General features: G+C 35.4%; 1 protein-coding gene across 2 annotated transcripts in view; it reads right to left on the bottom strand.

Annotated features, from left to right (window-relative positions):
* The window catches only part of dapk2b (death-associated protein kinase 2b), a 158272-nt gene that overhangs the window by 6649 nt on the left and 130490 nt on the right, over nt 1-21133 (bottom strand). Inside the window, exons 1-4 of one of the 2 annotated variants that reach the window (XM_087312399.1) lie at nt 20846-20874; nt 18916-19068; nt 18247-18292; nt 4504-4593 (exon numbers count right to left, since the gene is read on the bottom strand). In XM_087312399.1, coding sequence (XP_087168525.1) covers nt 4504-4593; nt 18247-18292; nt 18916-19068; nt 20846-20859 — 303 coding nt within the window. In that variant the 5' untranslated portion in view covers nt 20860-20874. Of the gene's footprint in view, nt 1-4503; nt 4594-18246; nt 18293-18915; nt 19069-20845; nt 20875-21133 lie in introns of those variants that run through there. The other variant, XM_087312398.1, reaches the window with a different exon arrangement.

Below are 21133 nucleotides of genomic sequence, written 5' to 3'. Positions count from 1 at the left end.
AAATAACTCTAATATTTAAGTTTCCAGTAGTGATAACAAGAATGAAAATCATTTTGGTTCAGAAAATAAATAGTTCAACAAGCGACAATAGTCTATACAGCCAAACAGAAAATAAATAATAAATAAAATATTTATGAATAAATGATTTAAATGAAAAATATATATGTTAAAATAATAAATAAAATATGCGCAGACACAGTAAAATAACAAATGACTGCATGCTATTTTAACATGCGGACATAGTGTATGAGAAACTGTAGGCTATTTCATATTTAAAAGTCACAGAAAAAAAAAAAACAGCAATGCAACTATGAATGAAAAGCCAATCTTGCAATTTAATCATTTTATATTTACCCTGCTTTTGACAGAAATAAGGGATAGAATCTTACTTCATCTGACTTTATACAGAACACAAGTCATCCCCGCTCAGTCTTTGGTCAAGCTCATGGATCGGTTGCTCTACAGTGTTGCCGGCCAAAGAAAATTTCTTTCACTTCGTGTGCTGGTTTTAACAAACTGTTAAATAACATGACAGCAGGGATAGCAAGAAATTATAGTGTTAGTAGAGGAAACTGATGTTCATTACATTGCTCTGTGTTTCCAATAGGATTTTTTCCAGCTGTGGCGGCAGGCTTTTTTATACAGATCTACGAAACATCTATGGCGTTATTTTAATCTCTTTGCTTGCGCGCAAAATTATTAAGATAAAATCATAATATGCAGAGCAATAGATACTATAAAGTATACTTATGGAAACGGTAAATCTAAATGGTTAATCTAACTGCAAGCTGGCCTCACGCATCAAGCACCTGTCAGTCAGTCAGCACGTAACCTTTAAAAGTTAAACAAATGAGGCACACACAGTAAAGTTTGCGCTGTTATAATACACATACTTTTTAATACGTTTTGGTGCGATCATAACCAGCTATTATAAAACAGGACTGAATGTTCTAAATGGGAAGCTGTAATGTTTTTTTCCTGTGGTGCCCGCCACAGAAGAATTAATGTAGCAGAGACCATGTAACTACCATTGGAGAGGATTCCCTGTGGTAATGTTGATAATGTAAATAGTCTTGAATTTAATCCTCAGTTGTAATTGGAAGTTTTAACCTTGGATCGTGATGTTTGTTGGATACGTTTGTCGTTTTGATGTAATTTATGGTAAATGCACGCTCGAGTAGTCGATTGCTTCTGAGAGCGTCGATTAGTGGTTGAAGTAGTCGATCGCTCGACTAGTCTATGCAAGCGCTATTATATGTCATATTCATATCTAAATCATTTTTGATCAATTTTAAAATATATGTAGCATGTACATATGACATATTTGATTTCTCCGCATACCACTCGAAGAAAGCCTGCATACCACTAGTGGTACATGCATCACAGTTTGAGAACCACTGCTCTAAAGGATTGTTAGTCTGCATTATTCAGGGCTGACCTGGGCTAGGAATAACTAAACTGAATTGCAACAGAGAAAACTGAACTGACATTGTTTTAATTTACCAAAATATTCTATTTGAAGCTGTTTTGACACAATCTACATTGTAAAACGCTATAGAAATAAAGATGAATTAAATTGAACTAGCACATGTCTTTGGACTTGTGGGGGAACCCAGAGTACCTGGAGGAAACCCATACGAACATGGGGAGAACATGCAAACTGCACACAGAAAGGCCAACTGACCCAGCCAAGGCTCGAACCAGTGACCTTCTTGCTGTTAGGTGATCATGCTATCTACTGCACCACCATGATGCCCTTTTTCAATTTGCAATTAATAGTATTACATGATTTATAGACATTGCATAAGCAGCGCACGTGATGTTTTTGAGTATCTATAAAAAATGCATCCTACCTCATATAACTGCAGAGGACCAAGCAAAGCAATATCCTAGTCGGGGGGCAAGTGGGGGGAAACTGTTTTGCATCCTCTACAATAAGCAGATGTGGATGAAGTGCCAAGCATGAGTGATTTATATGTGGAGTCCATGCAAAGATGCGATAAGATATCCTGTGGAGCGAAAGTCATGGTGCAAACTGAATGTTTTGGGCATTCGAGAAAAATAAAAGTTATACAATCTTCCTTTGACTTAATTCCTACCGTTATACCAGGGCATAACACAGCAAAAGAATCCACCTTTGTTTATCCGCATCAAGCTAGGCATTTGTTTAACACACACACACACACACACACACACACACACACACACACACACACACACACACACTTTAGATCTTGATAAGAGACCAAAATAAAGAAGCTTTATTTGTATGATTTGTGTCATGTATGACAATTGCACATCTAACGTAGTATCTAATGTGGTACTATGCAATATGTATTTATTTGTCAAATGACTATAAGATAAACATAAAACATTGTGCACTAATCTATAAGGAACAATATGAGAGACAACCATTAAATTTATCATATAATTATAAATATTATAATTTTTGGTTGCACAATAAAGCACAAGAGATGGTTTAGAACTTTAAGTAAATAATTACTTAATGTATTGCACAGACCAGGGGACTCATTTACATAGACTTGCGTGGAAATCATACTAAAACATTGCGTACGCACAAACCTGTAAATGTGCGTACGCAGAAAAAACTTCAGATGTATGAAACACTGCGTATGCCGAATCCCACGCATATTCTTTTGTGCATCCGAATGAACATGAAACTGAGCGCAACATGCACGAGCACAAAACCCCTCCCTGCCTCCTCCCCAGTATGAATATGCTAATGACTCTATGCTACTATAAGCTAACGAAAAAGCAAAGGCAAAAGCAAGCAAAAAGAGAAACTTGGAACAGAATGTGAATTGGAGGTGCTCCTTTGCGGTGTTATTTGCAAGTTTGTTCTCCGGAATAAACAACAAAAGAAAAAAATAGAGTGGGAGAGTTTAGCTGATGCGGTTAACACAATTGGGTCTGAACATCGCACCGAGTGAATAAAAAAAAAAAAGTGTGGTTTATAGGTGTAAAATGTTGCAGCACTCTTAACAGTCTCAGTGGTGCTGCTCGTAAAACACATGACAACATGTTTTGATACGTTCGAGCATGAACTTGGTTCGAATCCAGCGTCCAGAAATCACAAGTTTTGTTAACAAACAAGTCTAAATATAAATTCTTTGTCTAAAGAAATGTAACAAAATAATATAATAATAATAGAGATACATACTCTCTTTGTATATGAATTATGCAAATGAAAATTATAAAACTGTTACACAAAATGTTTTCTTGGTCACAAAAGTAAACAGTTAAACAAAAAGTGCTCTCATATAAAGCTGCGGACACACTAGCCTTTTCTCCCCATACATTTCCATTCATACACACGCGAATGCATCAGACAAGAAATGCAAGGTCGTGCAGCAAGTTTCGCAGTTCGCCGCATTGGAAAGTTCAAGCTTGGTGAACTCTGACCTGCGAAATCTCATCACTTGACTGCGTGAGACCAATCCAGGATCAATACAAGACCTCTCTAGACAGAATGTAAAATATGGACCAATTGCTTGCTTTTTTAAATGTCTAATAAGCTTCTTTATTCAGAATGTCGCAAGCTCAAACTGTAGTGTGACTGCAGCATTATACTGATAATATTCATAAAAATAAACTGTAGTGCAAATTAAAGTAATATGTAAAGGAGGTAATATCGAATGACAAATGACTGCTTCATTGTTGTTAATTATAGTAACAGACATTTTATTGTCAGTAACGGCAATGGGGTTGTAAAGTGAGAAACTGAAAACTCCTTGTTACTGAAAAAAGTATCTCCATTTATTTTATCCATCACTTTTTTTTTTTTTTTGTGGTGTTAATTTCCAGAAATTTTGTAGATGATTTTGAATTATATATATATATATATATATATATATATATATATATATATATATATATATATATATATATATATATATATATATATATATTCCACAAATTTCTTGGAATTATCACCATAAAAAAACAAATAAATTAATAAACGGTGAAAAATCTGCTCTTCACTGCTTACCCACATTCAGAAAAGTTACGTTGTGGAGAAGATCCAAAGGAGCATACCACCAAACTATTGCATGCCCAAATTGAAGCATATCGAAGATAAGTGGTATGTGTATGATGATATCATGACATTCCCTTCACCCAATACTTGTGCTTGATGGGTCCGCCACAGCCAGGACTACCGAACAATTCTGGAGGACCAAGTGATGATGATTTGATTCAAAATTTGATGAAATGATTCAAACATTGCATCCTGAAGGCAGTGCCATATATTAGGATGATAATGCACCAATACACACAGCAAGACTGGTGATAAAGTGGTTTGATAAACGTGAAACTGAAGTTGAATAGTAAATCTCCTAGATGAATTGGTGCTGTATATGGCTAAAAAAGAAGGCCCTACATCATACAAATGAATTATTGTGGTCCAACATTTCCTTTTCATTGTCCAACACCCCAGTATATATTTGATAAAATTTGATAAAAAATTTAATGACAAACTCCTACCTGCCACCTCCTTCGGGCATACTGTCTCTTGAAGTTCTCAAGGTTCACCACAGATTGTCGTTTCACAAGGGCTTGTCTGGGGTTTATGGGCTAAAGAAAAAAAAACAACCACAATTTCATAACTGCTTAATAATAACTTTGAAATTCCCCAATTTATTTAATGACTAAATGTATAACTTTAGGGCTGATTGCTTAAAAATTAATACCATATTTCTGTTTCATAGTCACCAGCTGATTTCCCCACAAGCAACATTAGAAGGCACTTCATCAATAATGTTGTTAGCCACACAGACCTCAATTATCACAATTTACATTCTCATTAATATGCAAGTCAATGAGCTTATCGGAATATTATGTTGTAATTGAGTGAATATCATTGGTTGAGCAGCGCTCAGCAGTCTTTATGTGTAAACTCCTTGAGTGTCAAAGAGTCTCCTTGATGCATCACTAGCACTTCACAAATAAAAATCTCATATGCTACATATTTTGAAGCAGACTCAAGATGTAGTAATGACCTACAGCCAATAGAAGAGCTAGTAATATGTTTATTTTACATGGCCACAATTTAAAAAAAATTTAAAAAGCGAGGCGGTAGTGGTAAGAAACCCGGAAGTTGAGGACCAGCACTGCAAACATTGCAAACATGCTGTGGGCTACAAACCATCAGCTGTTGCCATGATTTAAAAGTCCAGATGTTGTGTAAACATCACTTTATTAATGGTGCATCCAGAAAGTATTCATAGCGCTTAACTTTTTAAACATTTTTTTATGTTACAGCCTGACTCCAAAATGGATTAAATTAATTTATTTCCTCAAAATTCTACACACAATACCTCATAATGACAATACGAACAAAAATATTTTTTTGAAACCAATGCAAATTTATTAAAAAAAAAAAAAAAAAATCACATGTACATAAGTATTTACAGCTTTGCCCAATACTTTGTTGATGCACATTTGGCAGCAATTACAGCATCAAGTCTTTTTGAATATAATGACATAAGCTTGGCACACTTTGGTAATTTTTGCCCATTCCTCTTTGCAGTACCTCTCAAGCTCTATCAGGTTAGATGGGAAGTGACAGTGTACAGCTACTTTCAGATCTCTCCAGAGATGTTTAATATGATTTAGGTCTGCACAGAAAACCCTAATACAGTGGTTCTCAAACTGTGGTACACGTACCACTAGTGGTACTCAAGCTACCTTCTAGTGGTAAACGGAGGAATTGCTGAATAATAAAAGAATAAAATGAACACACTTTTAAGTCTTTGACGCGTAGGAAAACACTGATGTGATCAGCATTGGCTGTTCCCTGAAGCCACAATCACATCAGACAGCACCCAGTACCAGAGTCTGCTTGAAAACAATGGTCGGTACATAGCAAACTTTACGGTTCACTTAAGATGTGATCTAATTTGCTCCAAATCATGGAAATGCCACACATACGAATTGGTTAAGCACTGTATTAATTTAATAACTCACTTTTCTGACAAACATAGGTCTACTGGCTACTATAAGTTTTCTTTTTACATTTTTGGAACAGTGGCATTTTTAACGAACTTTTAAAAGCACATTCTAATTTAAACATTCAAGTTTTTTTTGTTTTTTTAACTGCAAGCACAGGTAATGTTCAAACTATTTATAATGTTTAAAGTGGCTGACAATAATACATATTCTTAATAATAGGATTTAATTTGCCTCATTTTTGAGCTGTGCAGAGCTGTAGCTGCTTAATTTGGCCAACTATGCTACTGTATTTCAATACTGGTTAATATGGTGGTACTTGGAGAATTTTTTTTTTTTTTCTGAGGTGGTACTTGGTGAACAAAGTTTGAGAACCACTGCCCTAATAAGTTGACAGAACGAAATTAATTGAGTAAACTCGTTGCCTCATTTTAATTGAGTAATGGAGTCTGCCAAAAATGACATATTTAAGTTTATTTAACTTGCCGGTTTGATAGATTATACTTCAATTGTTCAGTTCAGTGTGTGTGTGTGTTTGTCTGTGTGTGTAATTGTATACTATGAAAAAAAAATGTAAAAAAAAAAAAATAAGTATCAATTTATTAACATTATGGTAAATATTATACATTAAGCCTTGTTTTCTGTAAAAAAAATGACCTTGCAAAAAAAAAAAAACAACAATTAATTTACGTAAAAAATACCGGCAGCTGTCGTTGCCAGGATTTTTCCGTAAAAAATATGGAAGTTTTATAGAACTGTTTAAATTTACGGAAAATTGCTGTATTTCATCAACTAATACATGTTCAGTTCACAAAAACGTAGCTTAGAACACGAAAATGTAGTTATTAAAATGCATCAATATGATCATGTGTGATACAATTGACAAACAGATTTTCACTGCATTAGTAACTACACAGTTGCCTTTAAACAAATGTAGATGCAGCATAACATCAGATACTATCAGTTCATCTTAGGCTTGGACACAGATGCTACTATCCTCCACAATTGAGACAAAAAAAAATGTTTTACAGTATTTTGCAGTTTTTCTTTCTTGATTTTATGGAAAAATACAGGCAGCTGTAGTTGCCAGTAATCTACTGTTTTTAACATTTAACATTCCTAAATTTTATTTACAGAATATTTTCTTTAAAAAAAATAAAACATTCCACAGTCTGTGTTTTTTACATCAAACACATTTAACCCCTCAAATCCCAGAGCAAAATCTTCACTAGGGTCCTCACTACAGAGGGTTGAACACTCAGACAGTGAAGTTAATGAGATAATTAAGTGTATAATTAAAGGTGGATTGAAAATTATAGATGAACAATTGTTAACAAGCAGAATCACTGAATAAAATAACACAAAAAACACAGCCAAAACCAAAGATAAAATCAACTGAAAATAAAACTTTAAATAAAAATAATAATTAATAAAAAATAAAATAATTACACAATAAATGTTTTTTCTCAAGATCTCAGCAGATGATCAATAAACAACTCCACAAAAATCAGAAGCTTCACTTTTTATTGACCTTTGACTTTATTTCTGTCACATGAACAAAAGCTCTCAATGAAATTTCTGTTGTTCAGAGAAAGACATTGTAAGAACTTTAAGATGTAAAATGTATTTGTGCTGCAGTGCATGCTGGGAGTTTTGTACTATGCTGGCACCCAGCATGCATTGCGGCATGAATGAATTATTCAGCTTTTTTACTTTTCTTTTTAGCAACCATGGTTAAGGTTCATACCTGATTCTGGATGTCTGTGTGTTTTACTGTTTTGCTGGAACTCTCAAGGTTTTGTGCATAAAATTCTAATTATATATATTTTTAATACTTCCTTTCTTATCATTTGTTGACCCTCCATGTAAAGCTGTGGTATTGTCCCAAAAAAGCAGTCATATAAATTTGCAGTTATTTTTTTATTAGCTAACTTATACAAATATTACATTATTTATCATTATGTCTATGATAATTATAGTATTCTAAATATATAGTATTAGATTAACAGATTAGAAATACAGTTATAACAGCCAGTGAAACATTAAGATGTATGATTAAAGGTTCAAGAGCCCAACTAAAGCAGCCTCTGATCTCCATGAAACTTTTTCAATATAAATATAAACCTCTGTTAATTATCCAATATTCTTGCAGCAGATATGACTGAAAGGAAGCCAAACTAATCAGTGAAGCTGGTAATGCTGTTATTTAATGGAGTTGTTTAATTCTCTGTTTTATTTCAGTTGGTTTGATGAAAGGGTGTCTTTATAGTTTTATTTCTTGTTCTTTCCTTTAGTGATTGGGCTTGTTAGCAGCAGCAGCTGTGACATCGACACAATAGTGTGCCCTCTTGTGGACACACTATATCTACACACAGTTCTGTCCAAACAGCTTCCAAAAGTTGATTTTGCATGATAGAAGCTCTTTAACATTATATGCTGTGTTGGAATTTCCAGCAGTTTGTGTGATGTAGAAATTTATATGGTTACTATTGTGGTGAAGAATAGAGCCTGTGTTTGGTTTAAGGATGAGCTAAAACAAATGGTAAATACTGCATGGGGGAGGGGGGTTCTTCAGTGGTTCTTTGGGGGGTTAAAGTGCTATGGCACCACTACAGGTAAGCACTTGTATAATTCTTCCATAGCTAATTCTCTTTTATGCCAATTTTAGCTGTGGAAGGGATTAAGTAACACCATTAAAATGTAGTATATTTACTGAATTTAACATGGTTCTCAAACTATTTGTCACCAAGGGTCCCCAAAAAGAAATATTATTCCACACTTATAAAACTGTTAAGTTTTTACCTTTGTTATATTAATTGAACACCTTTTAGATTATGTATTAAAATTAACTATAAAACACAGGGTAAAATTTGTATATAAAAATTGAATTTTAAAATTATTTTGTAAAGCACCATGAATGTATGGCTATACACATTAAGTTCCTTAATATAATATACAAATATAAAAACCTTCCTTCCAAATAAATTAAAGATTTTGAAAGTGTATTGTTTATTATTATTCAATAAGCATTTAGTATAGGATTTTAAACATTTTTAAAGGTACAATTTGATTTGAAAGTACAATAAAAAGTCAGGGATTTTAACAGTAAGTCTACAGTGAAGTACATTCTACAGTGAAAACAAAATGCAGAAAACAACTGTAACATATCTAACCTTTGTTTTCGAAAAAGTAATCAGAGTGTCTGAAATCTCACCACACACCCTCATTCACTAGTCCCCTAAATTAGTCAATTAGTTTAGTCCATTAGGCATAGTGAATGACAACAAATGACTGAATGATGAACACCTGCTGTTAACAAGCCCAATAATTGAAGGAAAGAACAAGAAATAAAACTATAGACACCGCCTCACACCAAACCAACTGAATTTAAAGGATTAAACAACTTTATTAATTATTTCTTTTTATTTAGAGTGTTATTTTTAATTGATTTCATCTTTGGTTTTGACTAATTTGTGTTATTTGGATTTGTTTTCCTTTCCTTAAGTGATTCTGCTTGTAAACAGTTGTTCATTATCAAAACCTCATTTAATTGGTAACTTAATTTTGTCATTAACTTTATCACTGCCTTAGCGTTCAACTCTCTGAAGTGAGGACACTAGGATTTTGCTCTGGGATTTAAGAGGTTAAATGTGTTCAATGAAAAATAAACACTGTGGAATATTTTTTTAACAGAAATTTTCAGTAAATTCAAAATAACAAATATTAATTATAAAAAACATCTGCCAGTATTTTTCAGCAAAATCAAGAGAAAAAAAACCCCTGCAAAATACTGTAAAACCTTTTTGTACACCATACACCATTTTTGTCACAATAATGCATTTAATGACTTATATACAGAGTTGAAACAGTTAACAAGAGTTAACAACTATTACGTCTACATAATTTATTAATCGTAGTTACTGTTGACCATTGAATTTACTAGATTTTTAATATCAAGTTATTTTTATTTTTTACATTATTTAATGCTGTATAACGTAAGTGAGAACCTTTTTGCTAACATATACAAAGATTATATATGCTATAAAATATATTGTTCATTGCTATTTCCTCTAATCTTTTATATTAAATGAATGAACTGAATTAACATTTACAACTATATGTATTCTGCAAACATTGATTGCATCTTTAAATAATAAGTATATTGCGCACATTGTGGTAACTGTAAACAATAATTCTTTGTTGTTTAATAGAAGTTAGAAAAATACACGTGCTTGCAAAAAAATAGCTAAAGCAAATATGTTGTGTACTTACAAACATGTACTTAAAAATAATGTACTTACAAATATGTACTTACAAATAAGTACTTACAAAATGTGTACTTACACCTAAGCCTACATATGTAAGTACACTTTTGTAATTACATATTTTTGTAATTGTGATTACATAACTTACAGAAAAATACTGGCAACCACAGCTTTCGACATTTTTCCGTAAATTTGACAGATTTTTTGTAACAATGTAGGTGCTAAATAGCACCAAAAAGGTAATAAATAGCACCATTTGACAAAGGTACTATATAGCACCTATGTTTTAAGGTACTATACATTGTAAAAAAAAAATGCCTGTACAATCTAGAGTGAAAACCTGTTAAATGATTAACAACTAATTTCTGTACAAAATACGCATAGCCAGGCTGGGAGCCCAGCCAAAACCAGCTATTTCCAGCTTAAACCAGGATGGTTAAGCTGGTTTTAGATGGTTTTAGGTGGTCACTTTTCTGCCTGACCAGCTAAGACCAGGCTGGAAATGGTTGGAAGCAAGCCTGGAAGTGGCCAAAACCCCTCTTAAACCAGCCTGGTTGACCAGCTAAAACAAGCCAACCCTCCAAGGCTGGTTTAAGCTGGATTTTTCAGCAGGGTAGTGGACAGTCAAGTTCTGTCCCGTTCATATTTTTATTGTTTTAAAGTGACCAACTTTTCAGTTCAGATAATCACAGAAACACAGATGTTACCTTAGCTTGTAAGCATGATTATTGAGCAAAAATATATTAGGAATAAAATAATACAATGCAGTTCCATCCACAACAGACAAATAGCACTGTCTTATTGCTGATAATTCTTGCTGAAACAGTGGGCATGACAAATGCAGTGTAACGGTGTAGATGGCACGCTTTCTATTTAGTCTATAACATTGTAATTAAATAGGAGGGTGACCCAAAACAATCAGTATTATTAGGTAATTTCACATCAACAATTTATCTATTACAATATTTATTCGTTTTTTTACGTTAATAGAGTGGAGAAACTATGAAGTCAATTTGTATGCAAAAACCCGGAAGCGAAATAGCATTTTAGCAGATCTGGTTCCCTCGTCCCAAAGTCAATGGTTTTTTTTCAATGGGGTTTCAGTAAAATCGTTTAAATAAGGTCGGTGGCTAACACAAATGTGTTACATCACACTCTTGAATTTTTAAATCGGTTATGCTTTTTTAAAAAGACGGTTGCTAAATGGGACTACAGGCGGTGTCGGAGACATTATACGTCATCAAACTGATCTGGTCAGAAGCAGCTTGCTTGTGTAGGGCATTTGGATTTGTCTGTTATTTAAGTATTTTGATGAATAGTATTTTATAGTTTGTTGTGTTTTTCTAATTGGGAATTCAAATTGCGTGTAGATAACTCCTTCACTTGTAAAGGCTGTCGAGACAGATTCAGTTGTTGATCATTTATTTTAATAAACAATATTATGAAGATACTGCTTACTACTGCAGCCTGTCTCTTTCCTGCTCTCAGTAATGCAAACGTGTAAATAAATGTGTAAAAATACATGCATGTTAATTGTAATTTTCATGTGATAAAGTGATTTTTCATCCTTTTTTCTTCATCTGAATACATAACTCTGTCATAACTGCAATATTTACACTTCTCCATAAAATGTATAGTATATGTGACTGTATGGGCTGCTTTTCCCTGTACTTCTTGACAAAAAAGGATTATGGAATGTTTCATAATCCAAAAAATAAACTATTATTTGCCATAAAAGCTCCTTTTTTTTTAAATGTCTGCATCTGGTTGGCACTCGAGTCTCGATCAGGTTGATAGACTGGAAATGTCAGCTATACTCTTTTTTTTTCTGTTCTTGTAAAATTCTCATATTTAATATTATCAACCCACCTTTTCTGCACGACTTTGTCTTTTGGAAACGTGTGAAAACTGAGGTAAGAGTTCAATTTCTGGCTCTGTACGTTGCTGAACACAGCAGTGGTGGCTAGAGGTACTGTTGTAACGTTTTTGAAATGAAACTTTTAAACGTTTAGGTGTCATATTTATGTAGCTGACATAAACATAAGTGGACTACAGTGGCATAAAACATTAAGACAACTCTCCAAAACTTTAGTTGTTTTGATCAGTAGCGCTCTTCTTGTTGCACTGTACTGTACGATCGGCGGAAGTTGGCTTGCGGGGTCTAACATTTTACCAGAAATCCATCACGCCCCGCCGTTCATTTAGCCCATTGTTGATGTCTGTGTGTTTTTAAGTTCTGGCATAGTTTCACATTTTCATTGTAAATGGTGTACTTGTTAAAGTCGTTCGCTGCTGTAGGTCAAGTGGTTTGTTTTACATATGATATTCATTTCTCACTTATAACTAACAAGATTTTCAATGAGTGCACAAGCAGGTGAGGGAGGTTTTGATATCATAGTTAATCTTATCAGACTTAATATTGTTTTTCTTTTGGCTTTTCATGCTATACAAATAGTGTGACTAACTATTAGTGTATACACTGTTTAAAAAAAAACCTACATTAAAATGTGTTTTGCCAGAATCCTCTACAATGGCGACACAAAAAACTTTTTATAATTTTTGCTGTTTGTTTTCTTCTTGATTTTACGGTAAAATACAGGCAGCTGTGGTTGCAAGTAATCTACTTTTTTTACATTTTACATTCGTAAATTCAGTTTACAGAATATTTCTGTTAAAAATACATTCCACAGTCTGTATTTTTTTAATCAAACACATTTAATCCCTTAAATCACAACGCAAAATCCTCACTAATGTCCTTGTTTAGTGGAGAGAAACTGCACAGAAAGACTTAAAATATTGACGATAATAACAAAAATAAAGTAACAAGAGCTTAAAAAGAGATTAAAAAACTGGTAAGCTGAGACTGAGATATGAGATTATGCTTTGCACCATTCATTTAAAAGTCACTCACTCGTGGTTCATGTGTGTGCGCTGGAAGAAAGAAAATGACAATGAACCTCAAGGGCTCTATTTTGAGGATCCAGGCCCAAAGTGCAGGGCCCAAAAGCATTAAGGGTGTGTCCAGATCCACTTTTGCTACTATAAGGACGGACAAATCCGCTTTGTGCTGTGGCACATGGTTTAACAGGGTTGAGCTTATTCTCTTAATGAGTTATAGGCGTGTTTTGAGAATAAACCAATCAGAGTCTCATCTCCTATTCCCTTTGTGCCATAGCGCATTTGCTATTTACATGACAGACTTAAGTGGAAAAAGTGAGCATTTCACTTGTAAGAAAACAGTTAGACAGAGCATCTTGCCATTAAATTAATTTTAGCAGAGACGCAGCTGCCTGCCAATCATTTTCATATTAGTTTTTCAGTTAGGGATTAATATTAGAAAGGTCTACAGTATAAATGATATTACAATTTATTATATTCATTATTATGATTATTATTATTGTTGTTATCATTATTATTATTATTATTATTATTATTATTATTATTATTATTATTATTATTATTAGCCAAGCTATAAAACTGACAAAACACAAAACGCTTAAAAATATTTGCTTTAATTTTGACACCATAAAACTCACTTTTACAGTTGTGTAAAGAAACATCCCAGTATACAGCAACAGTCTCAAAATAGGACACTTAAAAAATGCCTTTTGAGTTGATCGGCCTGCGAAAGTCAAGTTTACAGTGTTATAAATTAAAGAGGTATATAGTGCGCAAGTATATGGATTTACCACGGATCCACCCCATGCGCTGCAGGCTGAATGATAATTTAAGTAGATAGACAGGCTCTGTTTTGCTACACTAATGCCTTAAAATGTAACTGAGTAACACATCATTTTAATAACTTTTCAAAAATTACATTCAATTGTAACATTTATTTTTTTTCTAACGCTGATGGGCGGGTAATAAAGCGTGATGACTTGGTTATGATTTAGTTTAGCTTGCATGTGTGGACATTTGACGTCTTACCTAAAACTTTAAAAATGTATATTATTTAAAATAAAACGGAAAGAATTAAGGAGACTAGCATACAATTTAAACCACCTGTTTGGCATAATCTGTCTACATTAAATGTAAACGCTATCAATGCCTAGCCTTCATTGATATAATCGGTAACAGCCCCCTCAATTTTGACATCCTGCCACCAACCTGCTACACTTTCAGAAATAAAGGTACGCAATCTGTCACTGGGGTGGTTTTCAAAAGGTACACATTTGTACTTGAAGGGTCTATATTGGTACCCCAAAAGTACATATTAGTACCTACAAATTTTAAGAGGAATACTTGTACTTTTCAGGTACTAATATGTACCCTTGAGATATAAATATGGACCTTTTAGGTAAAATTTTTACCATTCGAAAAGGTACCACCCCCAGTGACAGATCGTGTACCTTTATTTCTGAGAGTGTATAGCGATACTTTATTATTTGAGAAGAAACAAAAGTGGAAACTGTGGATGAAAACCCGGCTGGGAAGACCACGATAACATGAATTATCTGTTCTTCAACGAAAAAAAAAACAAACAAACAAACAAACGCACACACGACACCAAGACGGCATTTATTATACAACGCAGGTCGTGTTTATGATCATTAATATTAACAACTAATATTAACAACATATCAATAACTCCTCTCGCTTTAAACTTTACCTTTTAGACCTTGTTTTTGTCGGCGTATTATGGGTTTATTGCATGTAGGCTACGAATCAGATTATGAAAAATGATTAGGAGTATGCTTTTCCTTCATTGCATTCTTTTCATAATGTGTTTTATTTATTTATTTATTTTTATTTTTTTTTTTTAAAGATGGGGACAATATTTCCTAGCAAAATGTTCATCCTGTACCAAATTTCCCCTCTGTAGCCTACACAAGTTAACTTACATTTTATGTAAAAATTAAGAAATAACAAAGACCAAAGTATTATATCCGTACAGACGTACGAGTTTATTGTTTAACTTTCGTTAATAAAACAACACAATACAGCCTATAATAATGTAGTTAAATATTACATAACGTTAACTGCTTGAAACAGTATAATAAAAATTAAACGTTACATTTCAAGAACTTCACAAACAACCCAAAATGACACTATACTAATCAATAATAATATAAATAGTAACTAATAATAAGAAAAACAAAAATATTAGCCTATTAGGCTTGTAACAATATAAGTCAGATGTTGAAAAAAAACAGCGTCTCTCCGCCTTTTGTTTTCTGTTAGAATTTTAAATTCTTTTCCAGAAAAACTAACATGTTGGCTTAGTCCAGTTCAAGCGGAGACCTAATGTTTCCAGCCGCACTGAACACCCATTCAGACGGTGTGCCTGTAGCACAAATGCAGATACTTTTTCGCAATTGTGGCAAAGAGAGAACGCTTGCTCCGTTGCCCGCATTTCTCAGAAGGTGTGCTTCTCTACACTGCAGAGCGGCGCGTTCTCAATTATCAAATATGCTGCTTCATTTCTTGTTGTCAACGTCTACTATTTATCACTTTCTCTTTTGTATTTGGGCATTTTTGAAAAAGCCTCTGCAATACCTGGCTGACTAGCTGGGTGTTTGCGTTCATAAGATGACATGACCGGAGCTGGCTCTGCATATCGATGGCTAGAGATGGTTCTGGAGATTCGACGTGCTTGTCCGTTTGACGCTTATTTTTTTAAACAAGCCCTACAATTAGCTTCATCCAAATTATTGGTTCGCCTTTCTTGTTCGCCACAAATCCAAAATGTTCCTAGATTGACGATGTAATATAGGTTTTCCAACGAGGTTCATGTCTGAACTTGAACTTGCTGTATCACGTATGTAGTCCTTGGCTACATAACAGAAAAGTTGTGACAAGAAAAAATGAAGCGCGGTGGTCTTTTGTATGTCACTAGGAAACGACTGAATCAGCTGCTGTGTACGAGTCATGTTATAATTGTAATTTTAATAATAGCCAATTGTGATATTCAAGATTTAAATTGTTTAACTGATACCATTAATCGGTTACAAACGCACCCTTTCAGTTAATGGTTAATCGTTTTTTTTTAAGCATCCCTATAATTAAATCATATGCGCAGGCTCTAAAAAATCTTTTCCCTCACGGCCACACGCCGGAGATCAAGTATTAAAAATTACATTTTTTTTTTTATAGCTTTACTATTTTATATGCCTTGTTACTACAAATTATATCTGTAATGATAAAGTATACGCAATAGAGTTTCTTATTGCCTTTCTTGCTATAACTGGTGAGTTTCAAAAACACATATAACATTATAACAGCTAGAGTAACATTAAAATAGAAATTCAAAGGTTAGCCCAACTAAAGCAGCCTCTGATCTTCATGATGGTGAGGTCAAATGAACATTTTTTAATAAAAAATATAAACCTTAGTTAATTATAGAATATTCTTGCAAATATGAGAGAATTAAAGACAAACTGTAATCAGTGAAGCTGTTAATGCTGTTATTTAATGCATTTGTTTAATCCTGTTTTAATTAAATTAGTTTGGTGTGAGGCTGTGTCTGTAGTTTTATTTCTTGTTCTTTCCTTCAATGATTGTGCTTGTTAACAGCATGTACCCAATTCACCTGTACTGCATGTCTTTGGACTGTGGGGGAAACCGGAGCACCCAGAGGAAACCCACGTGAATGCGGGGAGAACATGCACACTCCACACAGAAATGCCAACCATTGACCTTGCTGTGAGGCGACAGCACTACCTACTGTGCCACCGTATTGCCAATTTTGTTATCTCATTGTCATAAATTAAAGTAAAGATGTATAACAGCTGTGCGGAATTCTAAAAAATAAATCAAACTGAGTATTTATATTAGGTAAACCTGTCCAACTGCTAGTCAATAACAATTTTATCAGTCAATCACATGACAGCAGCTCAATGCATTTAGGCATGTACACATGGTCAATACGATCTGCTACAGTTCAAACCGAGCATCAGAATGGGGAAGAAAAGTAATTTTAGTGACTTTGAACGTGGCATGGTTGTTGGTGCCAGATGGGCTGGTCTGAGTATTTCAGAAACTGCTGATCTACAGGGATTTTCAAGCAAATCTCTAGGATTTACAGAGAATGATCCAGTGAGCAGCAGTTCTGTGGGTGCAAATTCCTTGTTGATGCCAGAGGTCAGAGGCGAATAGCCAGACTGGTATAGAAAGGCAACATTAATGCAAATAATGACTTGGTACAACCAAGGTATGTAGAACAGCATCTCTAAATGCACAACATGTCGAACCTTGAAGTGGAGGGGCAACAGCAGCAGATGACCACACTGGGTGACACTCTTGTCAGTTAAGAACAGGAAACTGGGGTTACAGTTTGCACAGGCTCACTAAATTTGCACAATAAAAGATTGAAAAAAAAACATTGCCTGGTCTTATGAGTCTTGACTTCTGCTGTGACATTTGGATGGTAGGATCAGAATTTTGCATCAACAACATGAAAGCATGGATCCATCCTACCTTGTATCAATGGTTCAGGCTGGTGGTGTAATGGTGTGGGTGATATGTTCTTGGCACACTTTGGGCCCATTAGTACCAATTGAGCATAGTGACAACGCCACAGTCTACTTGTGTAATGTTGCTGACCATGTCCATCCCTTTATGACCACAGTGTACCCATATTCTGATGGCTACTTCCAGCAGCATAACGCACCAAAAGCATGTCAAAAGCACAAAAGCGGTGGAACAGAAGATTCGCATCATGGATGTGTAGCTGACAAATCTATGGCAACTGCATGATGCTATCATGTTAAAATGGACCAAAATCTCTGAGAAATATTTCCAGTACCTTGTTGAATCTATATCACAAAGGATTAAGGCAGTTCAAAGTGGGTCCAGCCCGGTGTATGTAATAAAGTGGCTGGTGAGTGTGTGTGTGAGTATATTAACATATACACACACATACACACACACACACACTTACATCTTTATATTAGCAAAGTTCAACAATTCTTTTCTTGTTTTTTGTCTGCCAGATGTGTTCTTTTAAATAAGACAGACAGAAATTTAATAACATTGTTTTTAATAGGGCATGTTTCTAAATGTGCAGATTTAGTACCTTAATCCAGGGGTGGTTGAGTGCATCTTGTATTTTAAGCCTTTTTCTGCAAAGCAAGAAAAAAATGAAGAGTTAAAGCAAAAGTACAACTTAAAGACAGTACAGAAACGTACAGAAAAGAGAAATGTGAACTAACATAACTATGAAATGGAAACTTAATTTTGACACAAATAGCAAATGCATTGATATTCTTTTTAAGACTTTTACACCATTTAGATATTTATGAGCTTGAAGCTTTCAGTACTGCCAAGTTAAAACATTAGTTTTACACTTTTAGCAGTTTCTTTTCACTGTTGTACAAATTATTATTTATATAGCTATTTTGAACCAAACAGTTCCAGATCACTACTACAGATGTCAACAGCTACAGTCAGGTATGAAACAAGCTTATTCAACTGACAGTACTGAAAATTACAACTCAAAATTACAATTTAAATGTATAAATAAGGTATCTGTTCTTTTGGATAGAAAACTGCATAAATACTGGTAAAAGATTAAATATTAAATGTAATATTAATATTATATTCAAAAACAATTCATTTATCATTTTAATTAAACCCTACTTCTTAGAAATAACTTAAACAAATACAATTCATTTATAAAGACCCAAAGCTTTTCTGTAGCAATTGTTTCACTTTTTTGAAATCAAAGCTCTATTTGATCCCTGACCTTGTATCTTTCACAAGCAGCTGCCTGATGAAGCTTTTGGCCAGTTCACTTGTGCTGCCAAAGAATTCTTCATCAAATTCAAAATTCACAGCAGAGATGTTTGCAAGAGTCTCCTGCTTGGAGTCACCCAGGAATGGTGATGCTCCACTTAATCTGAAAAAGAAAGGTAAATACTTAACCTATGTACAACTGACAGCTGAAAACATTATTGTGTTCACAGTGGTGATGGGTGTAACAGTTTGGGTCTCCTTTAGAGGGTACTTTAATGTGTGTCTACTGACACTTTGGGAGAGTGTAAGCAAGACACCACAGCAGCTGAACCTGTTGTGCCCCTGATGCAAAGTTTGCCAAACATAGCGTAAGTGCACAAGCATTACCAAGGCTGTAGCCTTCTAACGTCCACAGGCCTTTAATTACCGGAATATGGTAGTAATTTAGAATTTCAGGGGTCATATCAATGCTTTTACCTAACTGTAGTCTTGGGATTTTTAGAATTATGATGTTGGGGAAGTGTGCCAGTCCCAAACCTGGTTAGTGGGTAGGAAAGACACAGGTCCGCCAGGAAGGGAGTGAACATTCCATGGCTGAATGACGCATATGGAATTGACAATGTGGATCACACATAGCTGGCACCAATCTTTAGCATGTGGGAACACTGAGCGGGCGTCTTACTGGACCAGCCACCCAGCTCCTTCACCGAGTTGGTTGCTGGGGGCATTGGAGAAACTTATAGCGGGTGATATAAGATGCCCTTTCCCTGAGAAAGGAAGTGCTTCCAAGTGGGTCATTACTAGAAGTGTGAGTTCAGAAACTCAGGTCCGGTTTGGTCATGGAGGTGCAACACGCAAGCATCTCTGCTGGAGGGACCGGCTCAATTGCATTTTTTACCAGGAGGACATCAATCTAGGTGTAGCGCAGTGATGACCGCTGTGAAATACACACCCATAAACTTAGGATGCCAATGGCAAATTGAGTTGGATAGACGAAATACGAATGACCCACTACCTTGGTCTGGCCAGCACTAACCAGATAGACAGAGTCTGAATGGGCAGCATTAACGGAATGATCACTTATACACCCATGGTGGGGCAGGTCCGGGATGGGGAGTGCTCACCCCAGGAAGCAGCATGTCCTAAGGAAGAGCTGAAAATAATGATTGTCTCTCACCCTACTTCCAATGTCCCATAAGTAGGTTAGAGGAAAAAGAGGAAGGAGCCAGTCCTCTGATGCCCTAGGAGTCAGTGTCAAAGTGCAAGCTGGAAGGCGTGCTGCATTCATCTGCAGGAAGGAATCCTCAGCCCTCCACAGGGGAAAGAATGGCACTCCTCCTCTCCAGGCAGCCCTCTCAGGGTGGCTTCGTGGTGAGTTTATCAGACTTAACAGCGTCCTGGGACGTGAGCATTAATGTTCTTTAGGGGGCTCGGTGCAATCACTAGCCAGAGGTATAGGCTGTGGCAGTGGAGCAAATCTTAGAACTGCAGAAAGAACACTGTCGAACACTGTTGTGAAGAGTAGCTGACAAGGATGAGGATGACCTGCCCCATCGCACACCTAATCTTATACCGCCAAAGACTCCTGGGAAAGTTCCCAAGTGTCGCCTAATAGGCCTACCTGGGAAATGGTCCCGCTAAGAAAGTTACAAGGTAAACCAGGGGGGCCTAGGGAAGAACTGACCTTGTGCAGCATGACAAGCATTTGCGGTTACAGATGGTGCAGGGAAGTGGAATGGCTTACAAAAGGTGTGGGCTCTGGCCATGTGAGACACAGATAACCCAAATACCTTAAATGGGGGTCTCAGCTTACCCCTCAAGGTTGTGGCAACGGAAGTGCATGAAGATTAGGTGGAGACAAACACCCTCCATATCTGCATGTGCTCACTGTGTGACCCCGGGAAGAAGGGGAAGGAGGGTTGGGACGATTTACCACTTACATCAGCACCTGCATTGCACTATTTTTTCACAAAGTGCAACAGGGGTGGCTTGCACTTTCGCAAGTGTGAGCCATAATCTCAGTTACGCAACAGAAATGTCTTCATAGTAAGAGCATAAGCTGTCTGTGAGCACCACATCGACATGCTAAACCGTTGCCTGCTCCATCACCCACACTGAATACATGAAGCTTGATCTCTCTCTCTCCTCTCTCTCTATATTCAACTCAGCAGATATTACCTTTCCAGTAGCATGAGGCTTTGTGAAGCAAAAACGTCTGAAGCTCTACC

This window comes from Danio rerio, chromosome 25 (genome assembly GCF_052040795.2).
Source record: "Danio rerio strain M-AB ecotype USA chromosome 25, GRCz13ab, whole genome shotgun sequence".
Classification (NCBI taxonomy): Eukaryota; Metazoa; Chordata; class Actinopteri; order Cypriniformes; family Danionidae; genus Danio; species Danio rerio.
Note: the sequence above shows the minus strand (reverse complement) of the source record. Positions and strands in the feature narration are given on the sequence as shown.